Raw genomic sequence first — 25,491 nt, 5'->3', positions numbered from 1 at the left:
AGGAGACCAGAGGAGACCAGAGGAGACTAGAGGAGACCAGAGGAGACCAGAGGAGACTAGAGGAGACCAGATGTCCTTCTGGTCTCCTCTAGTCTCCTCTAGTCTCAGTGTTCAGGGGATCATGTTGAAATGAATCTGGAGACAGGATGTGTCTCTTGCTGCTCTGGGAGTTCAATTTCATAATAAAGCTGGAAACAAGCATCAGAGCATCAGGTCAACACAGACTCCACATATATATATATATAATAATATAATATATAATAATATAATATATATTGTAATATAATATAATATATAATAATAAGGTTACTTTTGCTTTCTGCCTCTAAACCTGTGATATCCTCTCTTGATCTCAGGAGGTTGTTAGAGCTTTAATGATGGGCATGTTGGGTCTCTCTATCTCTCTCTCTCTCCCCCCCTCCCCCCCCACCTCTCTCTCCCCTCCTCTATCCCTCTCTCTCTGTCTCTCTCCCCTCCTCTATCCCTCTCTCTCTATCTCTCTCTCTCTCCCCCCCTCCCCCCCCACCTCTCTCTCCCCTCCTCTATCCCTCTCTCTCTCTGTCTCTCTCTCCCCTCTCTCTCTCTCTCTCTCTCCCCCCTCTCTCTCTCTCCCTCCTCCCCCCTCTCTCTCTCTCTCTCCTCTCCTGCCTCTCTCTCTTTCTCTCTCTCTCTCCCCCTCTCTCTCTCCCTCCTCTATCCTCTCTCTCTCTCTCTCTCTCTCTCTCCTCTCTCTCTCTCTCTCTCTCTCTCTCTCTCTCTCTCTCTCTCTCTCTCTCTTTCCTCTTTTCTCTCTCTTCTCTATCTCTCTCTTCTCTCTCTTTCCTCTCTTCTCTATATCTCTCTCTCTTCTCTCTCTCTGTCTCTCTCTGTCTCTCTCTCTCTCTGTCTCTCTCTCTCCCTCTCTCTGTCTCTCTGTCTGTCTCTCTCTCTCTCTATGTCTCTCTCTTTCTCGCTCTCTCTCTTTCTCTCTCTCTATGTCTCTCTCTCTCTCTGTCTCTCTCTCTGTCTCTCTCTTTCTCTCTCTCTCTTTCTCTCTCTCTGTCTCTCTCTCTGTCTCTCTCTTTCTCGCTCTCTATGTCTCTCTCTCTTTCTCTCTCTCTGTCTCTCTCTGTCTGTCTCTTTCTCTCTCTCTCTCTCTTTCTCACTTCATTTTAAAGAAAGTGTTTACAGTCTAAAAGTGTTTTTTCAAAAATCAAAAAAAATCTCTCTCTCTCTCTCCCCCTCTCTTTTTCTGTCTCTCCCCCCCCCCTCTCTCTCTCAGAATCAAGCTAGCCAGTCTTAACTCTGATACAGGAAGTAAATTACGTCATACTTCAAATTAAAAGCAATAATGATAATAAAGGTAATGATGCGTTTACCTGTTGGCTCCTCCCTCTCAGTCTCATCCCTCCACGCAGCAGGGTGACGCCACTGATACCTGAGCATCATCAGAATATGAACACAGCCGCTGTCACTTGTAACGGTTGACGTTGTTCACGGTGCTGCTCTTCTGTTGTCTCTCGTGTGCGTCGTGCTGTGATTGTGAATGACATGTTTGATCAGAGCGGACATGTGTCGTGAAGAAAGCCGATTCTGCTTTAGATCCTCTGCATGACGTCATCACGTGGAGGTGTTTCTGTAGAGTTGGGTTCATGGACCCTTTTAAACATCCTCAACATCCTCAACGTGTCTACATGTTGTGTTCTTTTATTGTGACAGGTCGGACCGGATGTGACGTCGCGTTATGCTAATGAGCTCGCCGCGGTCCGTGAAAGCAGCGCGCAGCAGGTAAACTGGTTCCACATGGCCGGTGGAGCTGCAGCGCGCGCCGGAGCTCTCCTTGTGCAGCAGAAGACCGTCCCCGAGCCCCGGAGCACCGAGCGGGGCCACCCACCACCACCTGCCCCGAGAGACACTGCGGCGGCCCGAGAGCTCCAGGTTACCGGTCTGTGCGCGCGATGCGGAGCGGCCAGTGAGCAGCGCGGAGTGAGACGTTCAGGGACACAAAGGAAACCTCCAGGAGACCACCGGGCTGCCGGCGGCATGGACCCCCGGCTGCTGTGCTGCGAGGGGGCCAGGCCCGTCATCCGGAGGGCCTACCGGGACCACAACCTGCTGAACGCCCGGGTCCTGGACGCGCTGCTGCGGGCCGAGGACAAGTACCTCCCGGCGGCCAACTACTTCAAGTGCGTCCAGAGGGAAGTGGCTCCGTACATGAGGAGGATCGTGGCCACCTGGATGCTGGAGGTGAGTTACACTGTAATGTGACGTGTCCGCGGAACGGGAGTTTACGAAGTTCCTGCGCGCTCATTGGGCCGTGAAGGTCTTTGTTTCGGGGAATTCTGCATTCAAAATACAATTTAATCTGACAAATAATGCTCACGTGAATAAGTTCCTTCAGACGAGTCTCGAACCCCACGGAGGGTTCTGTGAGCAGAGGAGACGAGCGGGGACCACGGGCACGTTCTGGGGGGGGGGTCCACTTCAGGGTCTTAGCTGGGCCCGAAGAGTCGGAAGTGACTCGTTACAATGTAGCTTTAATAAAGCGTTAATGTAGCGTTAATGTAGCTTTAATAAAGCGTTAATGTAGCATTAATGAAGCGTTAATGTAGCTTTAATAAAGCGTTAATGTAGCTTTAATAAAGCGTTAATGTAGCATTAATGAAGCGTTAATGTAGCGTTAATGTAGCTTTAATGAAGCGTTAATGTAGCGTTAATGACGTATTAATGTAGCATTAATGAAGAAGTAATGTAGCGTTAATGTAGCTTTAATAAAGCGTTAATGTAGCGTTAATGACGCATTAATGAAGACGTAATGTAGCGTTAATGTAGCGTTAATGAAGCTGTAATGTAGCGTTAATGTAGCATTAATGTAGCTTTAATGAAGCTGTAATGTAGCTTTAATGAAGCTGTAATGTAAGATAAGATAAGATATATACTTTCTTAATCCCCAAGGGGAAATTAGTTCTCTGCATTTAATGTAGCGTTAATGCAGCTGTAATGTAGCTTTAATGAAGCTGTAATGTAGCGTTAATGTAGCTTTAATGAAGCTGTAATGTAGCATTAATGTAGCTTTAATGAAGCTGTAATGTAGCTTTAATAAAGCTGTATTGAAGTGTTAATGTAGCAAGTGACTTAACGCGAAGTGTTAACGCGACACGTAGAGACAGAAGTGACATGCTGTTGTGTAGAGACGATCAATAACAGACGTTTAGTTTAATAAACGAACAAAGACGTGCTATAGAGAACATTACAGGGGGGCGGGCCAATTTTTTTATGTCCAACACTACCTTAACGATCTACCAACACTACCATAACGATCTACCAACACTACCATAACGATCTACCAACACTACCATAACGATCTACCAACACTACCTTAACGATCTACCAACACTACCTTAACGATCTACCAACACTACCTTAACGATCTACCAACACTACCATAACGATCTACCAACACTACCTTAACGATCTACCAACACTACCTTAACGATCTACCAACACTACCTTAACGATCTACCAACACTACCTTAACGATCTACCAACACTACCTTAACGATCTACCAATACTACCTTAACGATCTACCAACACTACCTTAACGATCTACCAATACTACCTTAACGATCTACCAATACTACCTTAACGATCTACCAACACTACCTTAACGATCTACCAATACTACCTTAACGATCTACCAACACTACCTTAACGATCTACCAACACTACCTTAACGATCTACCAACACTACCTTAACGATCTACCAATACTACCTTAACGATCTACCAATACTACCTTAACGATTACCAACACTACCTTAACGATCTACCAATACTACCTTAACGATCTACCAATACTACCTTAACGATCTACCAATACTACCGTAACGATCTACCAACACTACCTTAACGATCTACCAATACTACCTTAACGATCTACCAATACTACCTTAACGATCTACCAATACTACCGTAACGATCTACCAATACTACCTTAACGATCTACCAATACTACCTTAACGATCTACCAACACTACTTTAACGATCTACCAACACTTCCTTCACGATCTACCAACACTACCGTAACGATCTACCAATACTACCTTAACGATCTACCAACACTTCCTTAACTATCTACCAATACTACCTTAACGATCTACCAATACTACCTTAACGATCTACCAACACTACCGTAACGATCTACCAATACTACCTTAACGATCTACCAATATTACGCGACTATTGAGCCCCCCTGATCTAGACTTTGGCGCCTTCCCGTTTATCGTTGCTGTCCAAGGACGCGTCGTGGTGAGGTTGTGTGACGGCTTATTGTTGACACGCGTCTTATTGTCGTACCGTATTCACCCGGTGGCCATCGGGCTTCACTTCACGCTTCACGACCGACCTCAAAGAGCTTTTGTGCACTTAGCGGTTGTAAAGTCGACTCATTAAATATTCCATCGGCCAGGAATGGAAACTTAAAAACAGAATTCCGTCTCCAGGAGCGTGTGACCTCACCGCCTGCTGTAGAACGCTGGTTCACAAGTCATCACTGTGCACCCCTTGACCTTGACCGTGACCTTGACCCTGCTCAGGTGTGCGAGGAGCAGAAGTGCGAGGAGGAGGTGTTCCCCCTGGCCATGAACTACATGGACCGCTTCCTGTCCGTGGAGCCCACCAGGAAGAGCCAGCTGCAGCTGCTGGGCGCCGCCTGCATGTTCCTGGCCTCCAAGCTGAGGGAGAGCGCCCCGCTCTCGGCCCGCACGCTGTGCGTCTACACGGACCGCTCCGTCACGCCGGCCCAGCTGCTGGTAGGACTCCGTGTTTAATGCCATCGGCCACGCCGATCCCCGGCCCGGTCGCTCTGACCCGGTTCTACAGCACCGACCGGCTCTCGGGTGGTTCTGGTCCATTTGGAGACTTGAAGAAGAACCAGAGGCTAAGAACGAGCTCATCCTCTGGGGAGCTCCACCAGCGGTGCTTCACCTGGTGTGCAGGGAGGCGTCAGCCAAAGATGGTGTCTGAGGCAGGGAGGTCTCACTCTGTCGGCGCGCTGTAGAACAGGGTCACGACCTCCAGCTGGACCTCCACCTCACTCAGCACTTCATGGTTTAGAGCCAGGTCCAAAGAGGTCCTGTAACTGCTGCTGCGTGGTGTTGGTCTGTGGCTGCGTTGCCATGACGCCCACTGGTCCCCAGAGGAGGCTCCCTAATGGGTTTCACGACCCCTGACCTTTCCTGTAGTGCCGCCTTAAAGCCCCAAATCCCCAGAATGAGACAAAACCCCTCAATCCATCATCTTAATCCCTACATCTGTCGTCCTTGACCTGTCCGTCTCTCCCCCGTCTCTCCCCCGTCTGGCCTCCGTCTCTCCCCCGTCTGGCCTCCGTCTGTCCCCCGTCTCTCCCCCGTCTGTCCTCCGTCTGTCCCCCGTCTCTCCCCCGTCTGGCCTCCGTCTGTCCCCCGTCTGTCCCCTGTCTCTCCCCCATCTCTCTCCGTCTCTCCCCCGTCTGTCCCCGTCTCTCCCCCATCTCTCTCCGTCTCTCCCCCGTCTGTCCCCCGTCTCCTCCGTCTCTCCCCCGTCTCTCCCCCTCCGTCTCTCCCCGTCTCTCCTCCGTCTGTCCCCCGTCTCTCTCCGTCTGTCCCCCGTCTCTCCTCCGTCTCTCCCCCGTCTGTCCCCCGTCTCTCCTCCGTCTCTCCCCCGTCTCTCCTCCGTATCTCCCCGTCCTGTCCCCTCTGCCTGTCCCCTGCCTCTCTCCCCCGTCTGTCCCCCGTCTGTCCCCGTCTCTCCCCCGTCTCTCCTCCGTCTCTCCCCCGTCTCTCCCCCGTCTCTCCCCCGTCTGTCCCCCGTCTGTCCCCCGTCTCTCCCCCGTCTCTCCCCCGTCTGTCCCCCGTCTGTCCCCCGTCTGTCCCCGTCTGTCCCCGTCTCTCCCCGTCTCTCCTCCGCCTCCTCCATTATCTCCCCGTCTGTCCCCCGTCTGTCCCCGTCTCTCCTCCGTCTCTCCTCCGTCTCTCCCCCGTCTGTCCCCCGTCTGTCCCCCGTCTGTCCCCCGTCTCTCCCCCGTCTCCGCCTCTCCCGCCCGTCTCTCCTGCCTGTCCCTGCCTGTCCCCCGTCCTGTCCCCTCCCTCCGTCTCTCCCCTGTCCTCCCCGCCTGTCCCCCGTCTCTCCTCCGTCTCTCCCCGTCCCCGTCTCTCCCCATCTCTCTCTCCGTCTCTCCTCCCTCTCTCCGCCTCTCTCCGTCTCTCCCCGCCTGTCCCCCGTCTCTCCCCCGTCTGTCCCCCGTTTGTCCCCCGTCTGTCCCCCGTTTGTCCCCCGTCTGTCCCCCGTCTGTCCCCGTCTGTCCCCCGTCTGTCCCCGTCTGTCCCCGTCTCTCCTCCGTCTCTCCTCCGTCTCTCTCCGTCTCTGTCCTCTCTCCGCCTCCTCCGTCTCTCCCCGTCTCTCCGCCTCCGCCTCCTCCGTCCTCCTCCGCCTCCCCGCCTGTCCCCGTCTCTCCTCCTGCCTGTCCCGTCCTGTCCCGTCTCTCCCCGTCTCTCCCCTGCCTGTCCCCGTGCCTCCTCCGTCCCCCGTCTGTCCCCGTCTGTCCCCGTCTCCCCGTCTCTTCTCCGTCTCTCCCCGCCTGTCCCCCTGTCCCCGTCTGCCTGTCCCCGTCTGTCTCCCCGTCTGCCTCCCCTGCCTCTCTCCGCCTCTCTCCCCGTCTGTCCCCTCAATTCTCCCCGTCCTGTCCCCTGCCTGTCCCCGTCTCTCCCCCGTCTGTCCCCCGTCTCTCCCCCATCTCTCTCCGTCTCTCCCCCGTCTCTCCCCCGTCTCTCCTCCGTCTGTCCCCGTCTCTCCCCCGTCTCTCTCCCCCGTCTCTCCCCGTCTCTCCTCCGTCTCTCCTCCGTCTCTCCCCCGTCTCTCCTCCGTCTCTCCCCCGTCTGTCCCCATCTCTCCCCCGTCTGTCCCCCGTCTCTCCCCGTCTCTCCTCCGTCTCTCCCCGTCTGCCTGTCCCCTGCTCTCTGCTCTCCCCTGCCTCTCCCCCGTCTGTCCTCCGTCTCTCCCCCGTCTGTCCCCCGTCTCTCCCCGTCTCTCCTCCGTCTGTCCCCGCCTCCGCCGTCTCTCCCGTCTGTCCCCCGTCTCTCCCTCCCCCGTCTGTCCCCCGTCTCTCCCCCGTCTCTCTCCGTCTGTCCCCCGTCTCTCCCCGTCTGTCCCCGTCTCCCCGTCTCTCCTCCGTCTCTCCTCCGTCTCTCCCCCGTCTGTCCCCGTCTCTCCTCCGTCTCTCCGCCTCCTCCGTCTGTCCCCCGCTCTCTCCGCTCTCCTCCGCCTCTCCCCGTCTCCTCCGTCTCCCCCGTCTGTCCCCCGTCTCTCCCCCATCTCTCTCCGTCTCTCCCCCGTCTGTCCCCAGCACACGGAGCTGCTGGTCCTCAACAAGCTGAAGTGGGACCTGGCCTCGGTGACGCCGCTGGACTTCATCGACCACTTCCTGTCTCAGCTGCCGGGAGGGAGGGAGAACAGGAGCGTCCTCCGCAAGCACGCACACACCTTCGTGGCGCTGTGTGCCACAGGTAAGGAATCCATCCGTCCGTCCATCCGTCCGTCCGTCCGTCCATCCATCCGTCCATCCGAGAAACGGCCGGGAGTAGAAGTCCAGCTGGAGCCAGGGCGTTGCTCTGGGGCTCCAGGTGACTCCTGCTCCTCCTCCTCCTCCTCCTCCTGCCCTGTCGCTGCAGACGTGAACTTCATCGCCAGCCCCCCCTCCATGGTGGCGGCGGGCAGCATGGTGGCGGCGGTGGAGGGCCTGCAGGCCAGGATGGAGGGCAGCGCCGCCGCGTCTCAGAAGCTGACGGAGCAGCTGGCGCTGGCCATCCGGAGCGACCCGGTGGGTCCACGGCGCCGCCGGCCCGTCCTGAGCGTGGTTCTCACACTAACCTGAGCCCCCCCCAGGACTGTCTCCGGGCGTGTCGGGAGCAGATCGAGTCGCTGCTGGAGACCAGCCTCCGACAGGCTCGGCAGCCGCGACACGCGGTTGCCATGGAAACCAAGAACATCGGCGAGGGGCAGGACCTCTCGACCACGCCCACAGACGTCCGGGACGTCAACATCTGATCGGGCGCCGCCACGTGCTGCTAACGAGGAACTGGACCGGGCAGCCAATCAGAACCTCTTCAGACAAAGACCTGTGGGGGCGGGGCCTAAAGGACCCCGTGACCTCAAGCCGTCTGCCGGGGCTTCTCACGCTGAAACCTCGTGGTGCGTTCAGGCGTTCTTTGGCTCGTATTTATGGACACAATAAAAGTAATTTGCAAATGTGTCGAGCGACTCGCTGGTTCTGAAGCGTTGAGCATCCAATCAGAGCAGGACTCGCCTGGAGAGCAGCAGCTGAGAACGCCTCCTTGTTGTTTGTTGACAGTCATGTTGTTGTCTCGTGTGCTCCGAGTCTTCATCGTCTGAAGACGTCTTCATCTGTTTGATGGACGTCCACCTGAAGAGCGACGAGTCGATTCCTGTCACCAGAAGAAATTGTTCAAAGAACTATTTATTTCACCGTGTGAGCTGTAATGTTCGCTTCACAGGACAGGTGACGTCACCTGTCCCGCTGGACAGGTGACGTCACCTGGAAGGTGTTTGAACTGCCAACTGAAACCAGTGTTCAGATGGGGTGCAGTACCCCGCTGCACCACCAGAGGGAGCTCTGGACCACAGCTGTTCAGGACAGAGACACCAGCTGGCCTTATTTATTCTTCAGCTGCTTTACATCCTCCTCTCCTTCTCTCTCCTCTACGATGGACTTCTGTAGTTATTTTTGTATTCGGGGCGCGTCATGACATAAGTGTGTGTGTGTGAAGATGAATTAAAGGAGAGATGATGACACGTCCGAGCTGTTTCTTTAGTTTAATAAAATGCTGTTTGTTTTCAGTTAATTGTAAGAAGAAGAGAAGTCCCATCTGCTCTGCTGCCCACCTGAAGGCCTCACAGGCTCTCATGACCTCTTGACCTCTTATTCAACCGCCGTTGCAAATGAAGTTTATGGCACGGAACCTTTGAAGTGTTCTTCTGAGACGAGTCATCAAGGTTTACATTTGGCCAATAAACTACATTTACAATGGCGGCTGAATAATAGAGGTCATGTAGTCACAGACAGACGGGTAGATGATGAAGATTGATGTGGAGATGAAGATGGAGAGGAAGGTGTCTTCCCTGTGTCTGGAGCCGGTCCTCAGGCATCAGACCCATCAGGCCGGTCTCCTCATTGGCCCCTGGGAGCTGGAGCCAGGAGCCTCTGGTCGATTCATGACCAATAAGACGTCTCCGTTCCCACGGGGCCCGCCTCCAGGACGACCTCCACGACCTTTGGGTGTGTCCTCGTGACATGGAGGACAGTCTCGGTCCCCGGAGGAGGAACCCCACACACCTCGACCGTCTCCTTCTCGGGTCGCCATAGCAACCCATTCCTCTGGTTCCACGCTCACCAGAGAAGCACTCGGAGCGTCGGCATGACGACGGACCGGCCGCCGTCTGCTCCCCCGCTCTGTGGACACGTCTGTCCACGTCACCAGCTGGTGTCTCATCAGAGCTTCAGGACAAGGGGCCAGAGGTCAGGACCCGGGTGGGAGGGGCCAACACCAAGGAGGGGAGGAGCCAAACCAGGAGGAACACGATACACAACACACTGCGGAGGCTCTACGAGCAAACACACAACTCAACCTGGGAGTGTGTGTGAGAGGGGAGGAGGGGCGTGGCTACAGGCAGGAGGGGGCGTGGCTGAGGGCAGGGGAAGGGAATGACAATCAGGACCCGCTCATGGGAGGAGGGGGCGTGGCTACGGGCAGGAGGGGGCGTGGCTAAGGGCAGGTGAATGGAATGACAATCAGGAGTTGCTCATGGGAGGAGGGGGCGTGGCTAAGGGCACTGAGTGTTACGCAATAGGGATCAGAGCAGCTGATTCTCTGGTTCCTCGTCATCTGCTGCTGACGTGTTAAACAGCGACTAACAGACACAAATAACTCAAACAACAAGTAGAGTAAAGAAGAAGAGAAGTTACTGAGACGCAACTCGAGTTCAACACCAAACTGCAACCAGTCCTTCATGATGAGGTCAGAGCCGGGTCCTGGTGGCCCCGCCCTCAGAGCCTGGTCCTGGTGGCCCCGCCCTCAGAGCCTGGTCCTGGTGGCCCCGCCCTCAGAGCCTGGTCCTGCTGGCCCCGCCCTCAGAGCCGGGTCCTGCTGGCCCCGCCCTCAGACGGGTCCTAGTGGCCCCGCCCTCAGAGCCTGGTCCTGGTGGCCCCGCCCTCAGACGGGTCCTAGTGGCCCCGCCCTCAGAGCCTGGTCCTAGTGGCCCCACCCTCAGAGCCTGGTCCTGGTGGCCCCGGCCTCAGAGCCTGGTCCTGGTGGCCCCGCCCTCAGAGCCGGGTCCTGGTGGCCCCGCCCTCAGAGCCTGGTCCTGGTGGCCCCGCCCTCAGACGGGTCCTAGTGGCCCCGCCCTCAGAGCCTGGTCCTGGTGGCCCCGCCCTCAGACGGGTCCTAGTGGCCCCGCCCTCAGAGCCTGGTCCTAGTGGCCCCGCCCTCAGAGACGGGTCCTGGTGGCCCCGCCCTCAGAGCCGGGTCCTGGTGGCCCCGGCCTCAGAGCCTGGTCCTGGTGGCCCCGCCCTCAGAGCCTGGTCCTGGTGGCCCCGCCCTCAGAGCCTGGTCCTGGTGGCCCCGCCCTCAGAGCATGGTCCTGGTGGCCCCGCCCTCAGAGCATGGTCCTGGTGGCCCCGCCCTCAGAGCCTGGTCCTGGTGGCCCCGCCCTCAGAGCCGGGTCCTGCTGGCCCCGCCCTCAGAGCCTGGTCCTGGTGGCCCCGCCCTCAGAGCCTGGTCCTGGTGGCCCCGCCCTCAGAGCATGGTCCTGGTGGCCCCGCCCTCAGAGCATGGTCCTGGTGGCCCCGCCCTCAGAGCATGGTCCTGGTGGCCCCGCCCTCAGAGCCGGGTCCTGCTGGCCCCGCCCTCAGAGCCTGGTCCTGGTGGCCCCGCCCTCAGAGCCTGGTCCTGGTGGCCCCGCCCTCAGAGCATGGTCCTGGTGGCCCCGCCCTCAGAGCATGGTCCTGGTGGCCCCGCCCTCAGAGCATGGTCCTGGTGGCCCCGCCCTCAGAGCATGGTCCTGGTGGCCCCGCCCTCAGAGCCGGGTCCTGCTGGCCCCGCCCTCAGAGCCTGGTCCTGGTGGCCCCGGCCTGTCCTCGGGGGACATCAGGACTCTGAGCCCTGAGTAACTTCATGGTTCACTCTCAGGACGTCACCCCTTTACCTGGTCACCTCCCACCTGTTGAAGTGAATAAAGGTTGATTCAAACAGCCTTCAGTTTGAATCAACCTTTATTGACTCACTCCACGGCTCACGTGGAGCACAGCGTCTGAGAAGGAAACACAATAAACACATGAATACACAAGTGGGAGAGGCCTGCTGGTCCACACCTCTACCGTATGACGCAATGGCATGAGAGGGAGAGAGAAAAGAGAGAGAGCCAGAAGAGGTATAGAAGAGAGGGAGAAGCCTGCGCGTGACACGTGACCAGGACCATGGCTCGGCAGCTGCGGGGCAACGTGCTGGTGACCGGCAGCAACCGGGGCATCGGCCTGGAGCTGCTGCGGCAGCTGGCGGCGCGCGGCGGGGAGCCGACGCGCCTCTACGCCGGCTGCAGGGCACCCGAGGGCGCCGGGGCCGAGGTGAGGCGCGCGCATGCGCACACGCGCTGCGACTGACAAGGGAGCATCGGAATAGATTTATAATGACCTTCTTTAATAAGTACATTCTTTAAAAGCTGACTCTTATCTCTGCGGGGTTGAAGGAGGTGTGTGTGTGTGTGTGTGTTTATTTGTCTCGTGAGAATCTGCTTGACTGATGAGAACTGGAGCTTTAAAAAAATACTCAGACACTTTCTGGCCTCAAGGTTTTAGTTGACTCTTCTTCCTCACAACAGTTTCAGTCTTATTCTATAATAGTTCGACGAGCCACATGTTTCTGTACTGCTGACGTCATGGTTCAGCTGCAGGCAGTGGTGTAGTGGTCCCTGGAGAAGTGGGTATACTCTTAATTTTGCACTTTTGTTAAGTAGCCCATACAGTAGGGCTCTTCAATTAGTTTGGAGCTGGGGCCGGTTCTTGAAATTGAGGCAAAGTCAGGGGCCGGAGGATATGTGTAATCACAGCCAGGGTTTTTCCTGGGTCAAAAAATTGTTTTTACTGGAGCACACTCCGGGGGCCAGTCCAAAGCAGCTCGGGGACCAGATTCGGCCCGCGGGCCGCCTATTGAAGAGCCCTGCTACAGCAAAGGATACACGCCCTGTTTTATAAATAATGCGCACCAGGCACCAGCGGTGATTGAGAAGTGGGTATACGCAATGCTGACTGAAAAATAAGTGGGTATACGCCGTATACCTGCGTATAACCTGGACTACACCACTGGCTGCAGGGGGCGTTCAGGGTCAACGGCACCTGGGCTGGTTAATAAATGACAAAGTAAGTGAGCTCTAACTTAAGCACACTTAGTTTGTAACCTTTCCTCAATAACACCATAGTGTGTGTGTGTGTTAGGGGTTTGAGCACTTTAGTTTAGGGCTGCAACTAACGATTATTTTGATAATCGATTAATCTGACGATTATTTTTTCGATTAATCGGATAAAAAAAATAAAAATGTAATTTTCAACCCTTTATTCAAAACGGGGTTCGTACGGTCATGGACAACCTGGAATTCATGGAGTTTTTAAATGGCTATTTAAAAAGGCTAGAAAAGTAATTGAAAAAATAAAATCCCAAAATATTTTGAAAAGTAATGCAAATGTGTTATATTCAAATGTTAATTTACACGGTATATATACGGTATGCTTTGGAATTCTCATTGTTAGTTTAAATACTACATCTTCTCACTTTGTCACGTATAGACAGAGTTTTCACAAAATGTTTAATCATGGAAATTTGGTTTAAAGTCATGGAAAGGTCCTGGAGACCCACTGGTCACCATGGTGATGAACCTGTTCACTGGTCACCATGGTGATGAACCTGTTCACTGGTCACCATGGTGATGAACCTGTTCATTGGTCATGAGGATGAACCTGTTCATTGGTCATGTGATGAACCTGTTCATTGGTCATGTGGATGAACCTGTTCATTGGTCATGTGGATGAACCTGTTCATTGGTCATGAGGATGAACCTGTTCATTGGTCATGAGGATGAACCTGTTCATTGGTCATGTGTGTGAACCTGTTCATTGGTCATGTGGATGAACCTGTTCATTGGTCATGTGGATGAACCTGTTCATTGGTCATGAGATGAACCTGTTCATTGGTCATGAGGATGAACCTGTTCATTGGTCATGAGGATGAACCTGTTCATTGGTCATGAGGATGAACCTGTTCATTGGTCATGTGGATGAACCTGTTCATTGGTCATGTCGATGAACCTGTTCATTGGTCATGTGGATGAACCTGTTCATTGGTCATGAGGATGAACCTGTTCATTGGTCATGTGGATGAACCTGTTCATTGGTCATGAGGATGAACCTGTTCATTGGTCATGTCGATGAACCTGTTCATTGGTCATGTGGATGAACCTGTCGTAGCGCCCTGGTGTCTGGGTTCATAACGTCACCCGTAGCCGCACAGCTCTGTGAATGTCTCCGACTACGTGAATGACTTCCGCTTCCAGCGCCACGTGAGCAGCAGCAGCCAATTAGATTCACCAACAGCGGAGCAGCTCAGCGCTGATTGGCTCTCACAACGCAGCGTTCTGTCCTCCCTCCACTCTGGTTTCTCCTGCGCCGCTCTGCGCTCAGCTCAACTTTTTTTAATACTCCTTGACTTAATAATCGCGCGACACAACGACTCGATCATGAAATTCGTTGCCAACTATTTTAATAATCTATTTTTATTGATTTTATCAATTCGTTGTTGCAGCCCTACTTTAGTTAATGTTTTAGAATCATGGCTTGACGTCCTCTGTCCTTTACTGGATGCATCTCGTATGAACATGAATATAATCTTGATGAGACACTGATGCTGAACCTTTTGGTTCAAACCCCAAAGAGGAGATTGAGTCTTCAAAACGCTCGTCCCCCAAAGGGCGGAAATGTTTAGATCACGAGCTCCAACCCCAAAAGGACCGCTCCACAGCATTGCTCCACAGCATTGCTCCACAGCATTGCTCCACAGCATTGCTCCACAGCACCGCTCCACAGCACCGCTCCACAGCACCGCTCCACAGCATTGCTCCACAGCATCGCTCCACAGCATCGCTCCACAGCACCGCTCCACAGCACCGCTCCACAGCATTGCTCCACAGCATTGCTCCACAGCACCGCTCCACAGCACCGCTCCACAGCATTGCTCCACAGCACCGCTCCACAGCACCGCTCCACAGCATTGCTCCACAGCACCGCTCCACAGCACCGCTCCACAGCACCGCTCCACAGCATTGCTCCACAGCATCGCTCCACAGCATCGCTCCACAGCATCGCTCCACAGCATTGATCCACAGCATCGCTCCACAGCATTGCTCCACAGCATCGCTCCACAGCATTGCTCCACAGCATTGCTCCACAGCATCACTCCACAGCACCGCTCCACAGCATTGCTCCCCAGCATTGCTCCACAGCGCCACTAGTGGTCAGAGGATCCACATCTTGTACGAATAAATGGACTTGAATGATATGTAATGTCTGTTTTCTACTGGTTTGTGTCTCTAGTGTATCTTCTGTACAGCCTGTTTCTGCAACTCTTTCATAGCTTGCTTTCGATCAGTACATTGGAAAAAGTAAATGTTTTTATTGTCAGACAGCAGGTCGATGTTTGGCCGTCTCACTCTCCGTTTGTTCCCTTCAGGCCCTGAGAGACCTCCAAACCCAACATCCTGGAAGGATCTCAATAATCAAACTAGGTAAACACATCCTCGAAAATCACACACAGTTGATGTGTTACTCGGCCTGGAGATCATTGGGAACCGACTTCCCCAGTGTAGCGTCAGCAGCCCAGTGCTCAGCCAACCACGTTCCAGGGTTCATGGGCTGAGTGTTCGGTGTCCGGAGAGTCCTTGTAGTCCAGCAGCTCTGGAGCCTGTTGACCAGCGTCTCAGCTGACCGGCTCACACTCAGGGAGCCTCACTCCGAGGTCTGCTCCATTGAGTTCAGACCGGCTGCCAACACTCGCTCCCCTTCAACCTGGGAGACTTTCATCATTCCCTAATCGGCAATCTCGTTTTAATTGTGCCGTGTCTACGTCTCTGGGCCAATAGGACTACGTCTCTGGGCCAATAGGACTACGTCTCTGGGCCAATAGGACTACATCTCTGGGCCAATAGGACTACGTCTCTGGGCCCATAGGACTACGTCTCTGGGCCAATAGGACTACGTCTCTGGGCCAATAGGACTACGTCTCTGGGCCCATAGGACTACATCTCTGGGCCAATAGGACTACGTCTCTGGGCCAATAGGACTACGTCTCTGGGCCAATAGAGGACTACCTCTCTTGGCCAATTGAGGACTAAGTCTCTTGGCCAATAGAGGACTACATCTCTGGGCCAATAGGACTACGTCTCTGGGCCGATAGAGGACTACCTCTCTTGGCCAATAGAGGACTAAGTCTCTTGGCCAATAGAGGACTACGTCTCTTGGCCAATAGAGGACTAAGTCTCTTGGCCAATAGAGGACTACGTCTCTGGGCCAATAGAGGACTACATCTCTTGGCCAATAGAGGCCTACCTCTCTTGGCCAATAGAGGACTACGTCTCTCGGCCAATAGGACTACGTCTCTGGGCCAATAGGACTACTTCTCTGGGCCAATAGAGGACTACCTCTCTTGGCCAATAGAGGACTAAGTCTCTTGGCCAATAGAGGACTACGTCTCTGGGCCAATAGGACTACGTCTCTGGGCCAATAGAGGACTAAGTCTCTTGGCCAATAGAGGACTACGTCTCTTGGCCAATAGAGGACTAAGTCTCTTGGCCAATAGAGGACTACGTCTCTGGGCCAATAGAGGACTACATCTCTTGGCCAATAGAGGCCTACCTCTCTTGGCCAATAGAGGACTACGTCTCTCGGCCAATAGGACTACGTCTCTGGGCCAATAGGACTACGTCTCTGGGCCAATAGAGGACTACCTCTCTTGGCCAATAGAGGACTAAGTCTCTTGGCCAATAGAGGACTACGTCTCTGGGCCAATAGGACTACGTCTCTGGGCCAATAGAGGACTAAGTCTCTTGGCCAATAGAGGACTACGTCTCTGGGCCAATAGAGGACTACCTCTCTTGGCCAATAGAGGACTACCTCTCTTGGCCAATAGAGGACTACGTCTCTCGGCCAATAGGACTACGTCTCTGGGCCAATAGGACTACGTCTCTGGGCCAATAGGACTACCTCTCAAGGCCAATAGAGGACTAAGTCTCTTGGCCAATAGAGGACTACCTCTCGGCCAATAGGACTACGTTTCTTGGCCAATAGGACTACGTCTCTCGGCCAATAGAGGACTACGTCTCTGGGCCAATAGGACTACGTCTCTGGGCCAATAGGACTACGTTTCTCGGCCAAATAGGACTCGTCTCGGCCAATAGGACTACGTCTCTGGGCCAATAGGACTACATCTCTGGGCCAATAGGACTACGTCTCTGGGCCAATAGGACTACGTCTCTCGGCCAATAGGACTACGTCTCTGGGCAGAATAGGACTACGTCTCTGGGCCAATAGAGGACTACGTCTCTCGGCCAATAGGACTACGTCTCTGGGCCAATAGGACTACATCTCTGGGCCAATAGGACTACGTCTCTCGGCCAATAGGACTACGTCTCTTGGCCAATAGGACTACGTCTCTCGGCCAATAGAGGACTACGTCTCTGGGCCAATAGGACTACGTCTCTGGGCCAATAGGACTACGTTTCTCGGTAAATATGACTACGTCTCTCGGCCAATAGGACTACGTCTCTGGGCCAATAGGACTACATCTCTGGGCCAATAGGACTACGTCTCTCGGCCAATAGGACTACGTCTCTGGCCCAATAGGACTACATCTCTGGGCCAATAGGACTACGTCTCTGGGCCAATAGGACTACATCTCTGGGCCAATAGGACTACGTCTCTGGGCCAATAGGACTACGTCTCTGGGCCAATAGGACTACATCTCTGGGCCAATAGGACTACGTCTCTGGGCCAATAGGACTACATCTCTGGGCCAATAGGACTACGTCTCTGGGCCAATAGGACTACATCTCTGGGCCAATAGGACTACGTCTCTGGGCCAATAGGACTACATCTCTGGGCCAATAGGACTACGTCTCTGGGCCAATAGGACTACGTCTCTCGGCCAATAGGACTACGTCTCTGGGCCAATAGGACTACGTCTCTGGGCCAATAGAGGACTACGTCTCTCGGCCAATAGGACTACGTCTCTGGGCCAATAGGACTACATCTCTGGGCCAATAGGACTACGTCTCTGGGCCAATAGGACTACGTCTCTGGCCCAATAGGACTACGTCTCTGGGCCAATAGGACTACATCTCTGGGCCAATAGGACTACGTCTCTCGGCCAATAGGACTACGTCTCTGGGCCAATAGGACTACGTCTCTGGGCCAATAGAGGACTACGTCTCTCGGCCAATAGGACTACGTCTCTGGGCCAATAGGACTACATCTCTGGGCCAATAGGACTACGTCTCTCGGCCAATAGGACTACATCTCTGGGCCAATAGGACTACGTCTCTGGGCCAATAGAGGACTACGTCTCTGGGCCAATAGGACTACGTCTCTGGGCCAATAGGACTACGTTTCTCGGTAAATAGGACTACGTCTCTGGGCCAATAGGATTACATCTCTGGGCCAATAGGACTACGTCTCTGGGCCTATAGGACTACGTCTCTGGGCCAATAGGACTACGTCTCTGGGTCAATATGACTACGTCTCTCGGCCAATAGGACTACGTCTCTTGGCCAATAGCTTGCATGCTATCTCACGAGCTAACTGAGCTATATCATGCACAACAACAACACCGATGTTGTGAAGTGAGGCTTGTTTTTCTTTCTGCAGACATGTCTGACGAGGACAGCATCTCTGCTGCCGTCCAGGCGGTGAGCCGGCAGATCGACGCCGGTGGGCTGAACCTCCTCATCAACAACGCCGCCATCAACCAGCCGGCCGCACCGGCGCTGCTCGCCGCCACCGGGAAGAAGGACATGATGGACGTGTACGAAACCAACGTGGTCGGCCCGTTTCTCCTTGCCAAGGTCGGTCTGGTGTCTCTGCGCATGCTTTGGGTTGTGGATGTTTCTTGTGCGCTTTGGACGCGGTGGACCGGCAGGCCGTAGGAGAAGAACTCAAAGGGTCCAGGGTCCAAGATCTTTCCTGCTCCCCCCAGAGTCGTGTTGACCGGTGGGTCGGAGCGATGATCACGACCTCGTTTGGTCCTTCATGACGAGGTGCGGACCATCTGCCACCTGTAGCGGACTCTCCCCTCCAGAGAGGAGACGCAGGCTCAAGGACAGAGTCAAATCTCAGCGTCACGCAACATCTGACCGCCGCGCTGAGCTGCCGGTCACTGACTGCTGCGCCACGACGTAAAGCCGTGCAGAGCCCATACAGACGGAGGTCTACGAGCCAGGCCGCTGAGGAGCATCGTACATGTGTGCATCAGAAGAGTTGCTGCACATGGTGCATCACTTTAATTGGTCCACCCAGAGGGTATTAAAGGTGTAATGCATATGAAAAGAAATAGGGGGCAGTATTTCACTTCTGCCATTGAGTCCAAAACAGCCAATGACAAGAATATGTCAACTTCAACCGCCTCTAGGTCAGAATAACTCTCCCTGATCTTCATGTAGCGTCCCTTAGCCGTCCGTGTGTTTGTGTACCAACTGGAGGCCGAACGGTCACCTCCGCCTGAGAGGACTGGACACTGCCTCTCTATCGCCCCTAGAGGTACAAGTGGTACTGCAAGACGGGACAGGCGGGGCGAGCTGGGTGGCGCCCTTTTTACTGGACTTCTCTACAGCACAAAGACGTCTTTGATAAACACGGTCACCGCGTCACTGCTGCTTCTAATGGTTCTCTCTCCTCTCTCTCTCTCGCTCTCTCTCTCTCGCTCTCTCTCCCTCTCTCCTCTGTCTCTCGCTCTCTCTCTCTCTCTCTCCTCTCTCTCTCTCTCGCTCTCTCTCTCCTTCCTCCCTCTCTCTCCCTCTCTCCTCTCTCACTCTCTCTGTCTCTCTCTCCTCCCTCTCGCTCTCTCTCTCTCGCTCTCTCTCTCCTTCCTCCCTCTCTCTCCCTCTCTCGCTCTCTCCTCTCTCGCTCTCTCTCTCTCTCCTCTCTCTCTCGCTCTCTCTCCTCCCTCTCTCTCACTCCCTCTCCTCCCCCTCCCTCTCTCGCTCTCTCTCTCTCCTCCCTCTCCTCCCTGCTCTCTCCTCTCTCCTCCTCTCGCTCTCTCTCTGTCTCACCTCTCTCCTCTCTCTCTCTCCCTCTCTCCTCTCCTCCTCTCTCTCTCTCCTCTCCCTCCTCCTCCCTCCTCCTCCTCCTCTCTCCTCTCTCTCTCCTCTCTCTCTCTCTCTCTCTCTCTCGCTCTCTAGATGTTCCTTCCACTCCTCAAGAGGGCAGCAGAGATGGGCTCCCCTGAAGAGGACTCTGGTAATGAAACCTTTTGCCTGACGCTCATGAGCAGTGCATTATCTCACGGTGGAAATGAACAGTGGTATATTGTCATTGAATATTAGTTGTGTCATTATCTTCCGTTTGCCATAACGCACACGTCTGTCTCAGAGAAAGAGACGATGTCCTGCAGGAGGTCGGCCATCATCAACCTCTCGTCGACCTTCTCGTCCATGCACAAATGCCCAGAGACCTTTGCTCGCGCTCCGATGTACCCGTACAGGGCCAGCAAGGTACCGCCAGAGACCACGCCTAGTCCGGTTAGAACCGGTTTCCTGTATTTACTCATGTGCTCATCAGTGATCAGTGAAGGATAAGACTCACTCTCCTCCCATTGGAGGACCCAAGGTTGCACAATCAGCACCTTGGGGGTTAGGATCCTAGGGGGTTAGGATCGTAGGGGGTTAGGATCCTAGGGGGTTAGGATCATAGGGGGTTAGGATCATAGGTGGTTAGGATCATAGGGGGTTAGGATCATAGGGTGTTAGGATCATAGGGGGTTAGGATGGTAGGTGGTTAGGATCATAGGGGGTTAGGATCCTAGGTGGTTAGGATCATAGGGGGTTAGGATCATAGGGGGTTAGGATGGTAGGGGGTTAGGATCCTAGGGGGTTAGGATCCTTGGGGTTAGGATCCTAGGGGGTTAGGATCCTTGGGGGTTAGGATCCTAGGGAGTTAGGATCCTAGGGGGTTAGGATCATAGGGTGTTAGGATCCTAGGGGGTTAGGATCATAGGGGGTTAGGATCCTTGGGGGTTAGGATCCTAGGGGGTTAGGATCCTTGGGGGTTAGGATCCTAGGGAGTTAGGATCCTAGGGGGTTAGGATCATAGGGTGTTAGGATTCTAGGGGGTTAGGATCCTTGGGGGTTAGGATCCTAGGGGGTTAGGATCCTTGGGGGTTAGGATCCTAGGGGGTTAGGATCCTTGGGGGTTAGGAGGGATTCCTCTGTATCGGACCCTAAAGACCACACGGTTGATTTGAGTCTCCTTAGATGAGTTCCGTGTTCTAAGCTTCTGTCCTTTCTGCTGTTGGTTGCTAGGCAGCACTGAACATGGTGACGCGCTGTCAATCAGAAGACTTCAAGAAGCACAACATCTTGGTGACGGCCATCCACCCGGGCTGGGTCCGCACGCGGATGGGAGGAGCCCAGGTGAGGCCGCACACCTTCACCGTCAGCAGGTGTGTCGGAACACGTCTTTGTTCTCCGTCGTGAACACACAGACACGCCTTCTGGTGGAACTGGCCCCACACGGGGGCTCCTAGTGGTGGACCGTGGTAATGCACGTTGCATGCCGTGGGCAGCTGGAGAACGAGTGCACTTCACGACGCTTTCATTGACTCAAACGTATGAGCAGCCTGTAAATATGATCCGTCTCCACAGCGCCTCGGTGTCCTCGCTCCTTGTGTTGGACACACGGCGCTACACGCCTGTGTTGTGTTGGCGTGACGAACCCGCGCTGGGCATTGTCTGCTGAGTGGTTTCTGGCAGCGTGACGCGTCTGAACCGCTTCCTGCATTCCTGATGCTCGTCTCTGGCCCGGCCTCTCCACAGGGAGTCTGACGAAGAGGCTCCGCCTCTCTAGGTGAAACTACACCTGTCAGGACTCAAACCTCTCAATAATACCTGGTTCAGAGGATGGAAGCGGACATCTTTGATATCCTGGCCTCTCACCTGCGGTCAGGCCAACATTCTGAATGAGTAGTAACTAACGAGCTCATGAGGCCTCACTTTGTAGTGTCGTGATAATTATGCAGATGTCTGCTCGAACATGAAGATGATGACGATCACCCGCTAAACTTGTTAGCATTGTTAGCATTTAGCTGAAAGGTGTTTCAGTGTGGAGGAGCGTCACCGTCCTCTGATTGGACCACAGAGGTTTCTAACCAGGCAACCGAGAAATGACTCGTGTAGAAGGCAGGTTCTTCCTGCCGGTCTCGGTTTGCTGTGTGCAGAGCCACAATGGTAGAGTCAAGGCCCCTGTGCATATGGAGTCCCTGTGCCCCCCCCCCACACACACTCCTTATCTACACATGTGAAAGACTAAACACCTTTGTCTGTCGAGGAGATTAAGGGTAAACTATGCTGCGGTTATAAAAGAAACTACTCAAACGGAGCCCTTCCAGCCCCTCCCCCTCCAGTTAGCGAGGGAGTGAATGAACATGATTCTGTTGTGAGTAAGTACGTTGTCACGAGTAACTGAGTCATGAAGAGCACCTTGCACCTTTCTTCAGACCACGTTCTCAAAACGTGAGACGGACATCGGAGACGAGCGAGGTTCTTCCTCCTGTTACAATGTTTTAGAAAACAAAAGTTTCAAGCAGATAAGTCCTCATGATGATTTGAGCGTAGAGCTTGTGACGCCTCTGTTCCCCTGACGTCCTTCTTTCCGCCTCAGGGCGTCCTCTCCACCGAGGACAGCGTGCTCGCCATGCTGGACGTCATGACGTCGCTCGGCAACAAGGACGCCGGGATGCTCGTGGACTGGCAGGGCAACACCATCCCCTGGTAGTGGTCCAGCCGGGCCCACCAGACCCGGACCACGAGGACCTGCACCGGGGGGCGGGACCCTTTTGTCTGAGGAAATGTGACTGCAAAAATACAATAAAAATAACTCATTTTGAAAGGAATATGTTCTTAAAATCCTCTCGTTTCATTCTTTTGTTATTAGGAGAACTTTAAACTTATCACATTAAAGGTTATAAACATGTTATTATGTTGTCATAAAGCCTTCATAGAGACTCTTGATCACATTAAAGGTTATAAACATGTTATTATGTTGTCATGAAGCCTTCATAGAGACTCTTGATCACATTAAAGGTTATAAACATGTTATTATGTTGTCATGAAGCCTTCATAGAGACTCTTGATCACATTAAAGGTTATAAACATGTTATGTTGTCATGAAGCCTTCATAGAGACTCTTGATCACATTAAAGGTTATAAATATGTTATTATGTTGTCATAGAGATAGGGATGGGCATCGAGAACCGGTTCTGTTTTAGAACCGGTTCCCAGTGAACCGATTGTTTGGGATCGTTAGCCAAATTCTTTAACGGTTCTGCTAACGGTCCTCTGTGGCGTTGCGCATGCGCAAACTTTTTTAGTTTCTTCAGACTGCAGCAAACATGGCAACGAGGCAGAAGCGCTCTAAAGTTTGGCTCTATTTCACACGACAAAATGACAACTACGCCACTTGTAACGTGTGTCAAAAATCTATTTCGTCGAAGGGAGGAAATACAACTAATATGAAGAAGCATTTGAACACAGCGTGGAATTAAATGACAGGAGTGTCATGTGTTCGATGCAGCAGCTCAGCTAACACCGGCGCTTCATCTCTTTCTGTCCAAGGTAAACTCCTCACAAGTGATCACAACCACTCACTGTGTGAAGCCATTTGCCTTTATTGTGTGGAGTCGATCAAGTTATCTTCTGTCCTTCGTTTGAAGCACACATTTGAGCTCCGGCATTGGTCTCCCATTATCGATCACTTCACGTTTGGATTGAAAGTCCAGTTTTGAGAAATGTTTGATCGTAACGGTATTAATTATTGGAGGGCGTGTGTTATCAGCAAACGTTCGCGTTATCGTGTTTACCCATTATTAAACAGCATATCGATTTTTAATCCATTATTAAATTTAGCATATAGCTACGCTAGCTTAGCTACAGAATCTTCCATTGTCACCCTACATTGAGGCAGAGGTCGTGTTTGCCTCCCCTCTTCATGTGGCTTTATGTCAGCTCAGCAAATTCAGCGATTTTGTTAGTGCCATTTGTTTCATTGTGTAAACCAGCTTTCACTATATAAATAATCTCCATTGCCATCCCATTTAGCTGATGACGTTCAGAGTCAGACCGGTTCAGAGGCTGGTCGTCTGTCTGGGTCACAGGCTACAGCACGTCTTGTCCACCTCCTCATATCTTTGTGTTCATCCTCCATCTGAGAGAGTGTTCTCCACGGCTGGAGACACAATAAGTCCTGAGAGATCGCGTATCCTCCCGGAGAAAGCAGACATGCTTATTTTTCTGCACAAGAATTGTTGATGATCCATACAATTGATGGTGCACACTTGGTATTTGCCACTGCTAGTTTCATTTTTGGCAGCTCAGTTCATATACCCTTTCAAAAAAAGGAAGGAGCACTGTAATTTCTAGGAACATGTTTAAATTAAACAGAATACATTTTATTTAAGTTATGTAAGTTTTATTTTAAGTTCAAGAGTAATATCGTATAAATGTTTTTGCTTATTTAAAAAAAGTAAATGTGTATGTATACATACTGTGTGTGTGCAGCATTATATAAAAGAAAATTAATGTGAATAAACCCGTTTGTGCTCTTTTTTTCACCCCTTGCCCAAAAGAATCGATAAGAGAATCGATAAGGAATCGAATCGATAAGCAGGAATCGATAAGGTATCGGAATCGTTAAAATCTTATCAATTCTCATCCCTACATAGAGACTCTTGATCACATTAAAGGTTATAAACATGTTATGTTATGAAGCCTTCATAGAGACTTGATCACATTAAAGCTTATAAACATGTTATTATGTTGTCATGAAGCCTTCATAGAGACTCTTGATCACATTAAAGGTTATAAACATGTTATGAAGCCTTCATAGAGACTTGATCACATTAAAGGTTATAAACATGTTATATTGTTATAAAGCCTTCATAGAGACTCTTGATCACATTCAAGGTTATAAACATGTTGTTATGTTGTCATATAGACTCTTGATCACATTAAAGGTTATATACATGTTATGTTGTTATAAAGCCTTCATAGAGACTCTTGATCACATTAAAGGTTATAAACATGTTATTATATTGTTATAAAGCCTTCATAGAGACTTCATCACATTCAAGGTTATAAACATGTTGTTATGTTGTCATATAGACTCGATCACATTAAAGGTTATATACATGTTATGTTGTTATAAAGCCTTCATAGAGACTCTTGATCACAGTAAAGGTTATAAACATGTTATTATGTTGTCATAAAGCCTTCATAGAGACTCTTGATCACATTAAAGGTTATAAACATGTTATGTTGTCATAAATGGACAAGTGCAAGTCAGATGTTTGTGAGCCGGAATGTTCCCACTTTTCATGCTGTTTTGAGGAATTTTATGTATAAATTTAAATGTCGACTAAATGTCTCAGAGAATGTAGTTATAAAAGCCTTGGCTGACCCAGCACTGAGTGACACCAGGTATTCGTCTTATTTCTGGAAGCAATGGAACAAATGGTTGTATGTTTTTTAATCGAGTGATTTTTGGCTGCAATGGCTGGACCGGTGTCCTCGTATTGTATTTTATATATTGTTGTTGTATTTGTGTTTGTTGTTTTATGGACCCATGAGTCTGGAATAAAGATATATAATATAATAAAAAAGCCTTCATAGAGACTCTTGATCACATTAAAGGTTATAAACATGTTATGTTGTCATTAAGCCTTCATAGAGACTCTTGATCACTTTAAAGGTTATAAACATGTTATTATGTTGTCATGAAGCCTTCATAGAGACTCTTGATCACATTAAAGGTTATAAACATGTTATGTTGTCATAGAGACTCTTGATCACATTAAAGGTTATAAACATGTTATGTTGTTATAAAGCCTTCATAGAGACTCTTGATCACATTAAAGGTTATAAACATGTTGTTATGTTGTCATAGAGACTCTTGATCACATTAAAGGTTATAAACATGTTATGTTGTCATGAAGCCTTCATAGAGACTCTTGATCACATTAAAGGTTATAAACATGTTATTATATTGTTATAAAGCCTTCATAGAGACTCTTGATCACATTCAAGGTTATAAACATGTTGTTATGTTGTCATATAGACTCGATCACATTAAAGGTTATATACATGTTATGTTGTTATAAA

General features: G+C 51.9%; 2 protein-coding genes across 4 annotated transcripts; both read left to right on the top strand.

Moving 5' to 3' along the window:
• The first annotated feature begins 1,753 nt into the window (after nucleotides 1–1,753).
• Nucleotides 1,754–8,826, top strand: LOC130194907 (G1/S-specific cyclin-D1-like). The gene is made up of 5 exons (XM_056416125.1): nucleotides 1,754–2,226; nucleotides 4,575–4,790; nucleotides 7,361–7,520; nucleotides 7,686–7,834; nucleotides 7,900–8,826. Exons 1-5 carry the CDS (start codon nucleotides 1,783–1,785, stop codon nucleotides 8,059–8,061), a joined length of 1,131 nt encoding a protein of 376 aa, XP_056272100.1. The 5' UTR covers nucleotides 1,754–1,782; the 3' UTR covers nucleotides 8,062–8,826.
• A 2,641-nt stretch (nucleotides 8,827–11,467) lies between these two features.
• Nucleotides 11,468–22,315, top strand: zgc:158868 (uncharacterized protein LOC791147 homolog). 3 transcript variants are annotated; one of them, XM_056416127.1, is made up of 7 exons: nucleotides 11,468–11,653; nucleotides 14,805–14,859; nucleotides 17,993–18,189; nucleotides 19,522–19,579; nucleotides 19,666–19,833; nucleotides 20,641–20,751; nucleotides 21,998–22,315. In XM_056416127.1, exons 1-7 carry the CDS (start codon nucleotides 11,507–11,509, stop codon nucleotides 22,279–22,281), a joined length of 1,020 nt encoding a protein of 339 aa, XP_056272102.1. In that variant the 5' UTR covers nucleotides 11,468–11,506; the 3' UTR covers nucleotides 22,282–22,315. The 3 variants fall into 3 exon arrangements, with proteins under 3 accessions (XP_056272102.1, XP_056272104.1, XP_056272103.1); XM_056416129.1 differs by having other exon boundaries at nucleotides 11,475–11,653; nucleotides 19,712–19,833; nucleotides 21,998–22,245; XM_056416128.1 differs by lacking the exon at nucleotides 11,468–11,653 and adding an exon at nucleotides 11,758–12,445.
• Nucleotides 22,316–25,491: the final 3,176 nt, after the last annotated feature.

Source organism: Pseudoliparis swirei, chromosome 6 (assembly GCF_029220125.1).
Source record: "Pseudoliparis swirei isolate HS2019 ecotype Mariana Trench chromosome 6, NWPU_hadal_v1, whole genome shotgun sequence".
Lineage (NCBI taxonomy): Eukaryota > Metazoa > Chordata > Actinopteri > Perciformes > Liparidae > Pseudoliparis > Pseudoliparis swirei.
This window is presented reverse-complemented; position numbering and strand designations above follow the sequence as displayed.

Coding starts and splice junctions, on each gene's coding strand:
- LOC130194907 (XM_056416125.1), top strand. CDS start 1,783: ATGGCCGGTGGAGCTGCAGCGCGCGCCGGAGCTCTCCTTGTGCAGCAG. Junction 4,791..7,360: donor TCACGCCGGCCCAGCTGCTG/GTAGGACTCCGT, acceptor GTCTGTCCCCAG/CACACGGAGCTGCTGGTCCT. Junction 7,521..7,685: donor CGTGGCGCTGTGTGCCACAG/GTAAGGAATCCA, acceptor CTGTCGCTGCAG/ACGTGAACTTCATCGCCAGC.
- zgc:158868 (XM_056416127.1), top strand. CDS start 11,507: ATGGCTCGGCAGCTGCGGGGCAACGTGCTGGTGACCGGCAGCAACCGG. Junction 19,834..20,640: donor ACCCGTACAGGGCCAGCAAG/GTACCGCCAGAG, acceptor GTTGGTTGCTAG/GCAGCACTGAACATGGTGAC. Junction 20,752..21,997: donor CGCGGATGGGAGGAGCCCAG/GTGAGGCCGCAC, acceptor TTTCCGCCTCAG/GGCGTCCTCTCCACCGAGGA.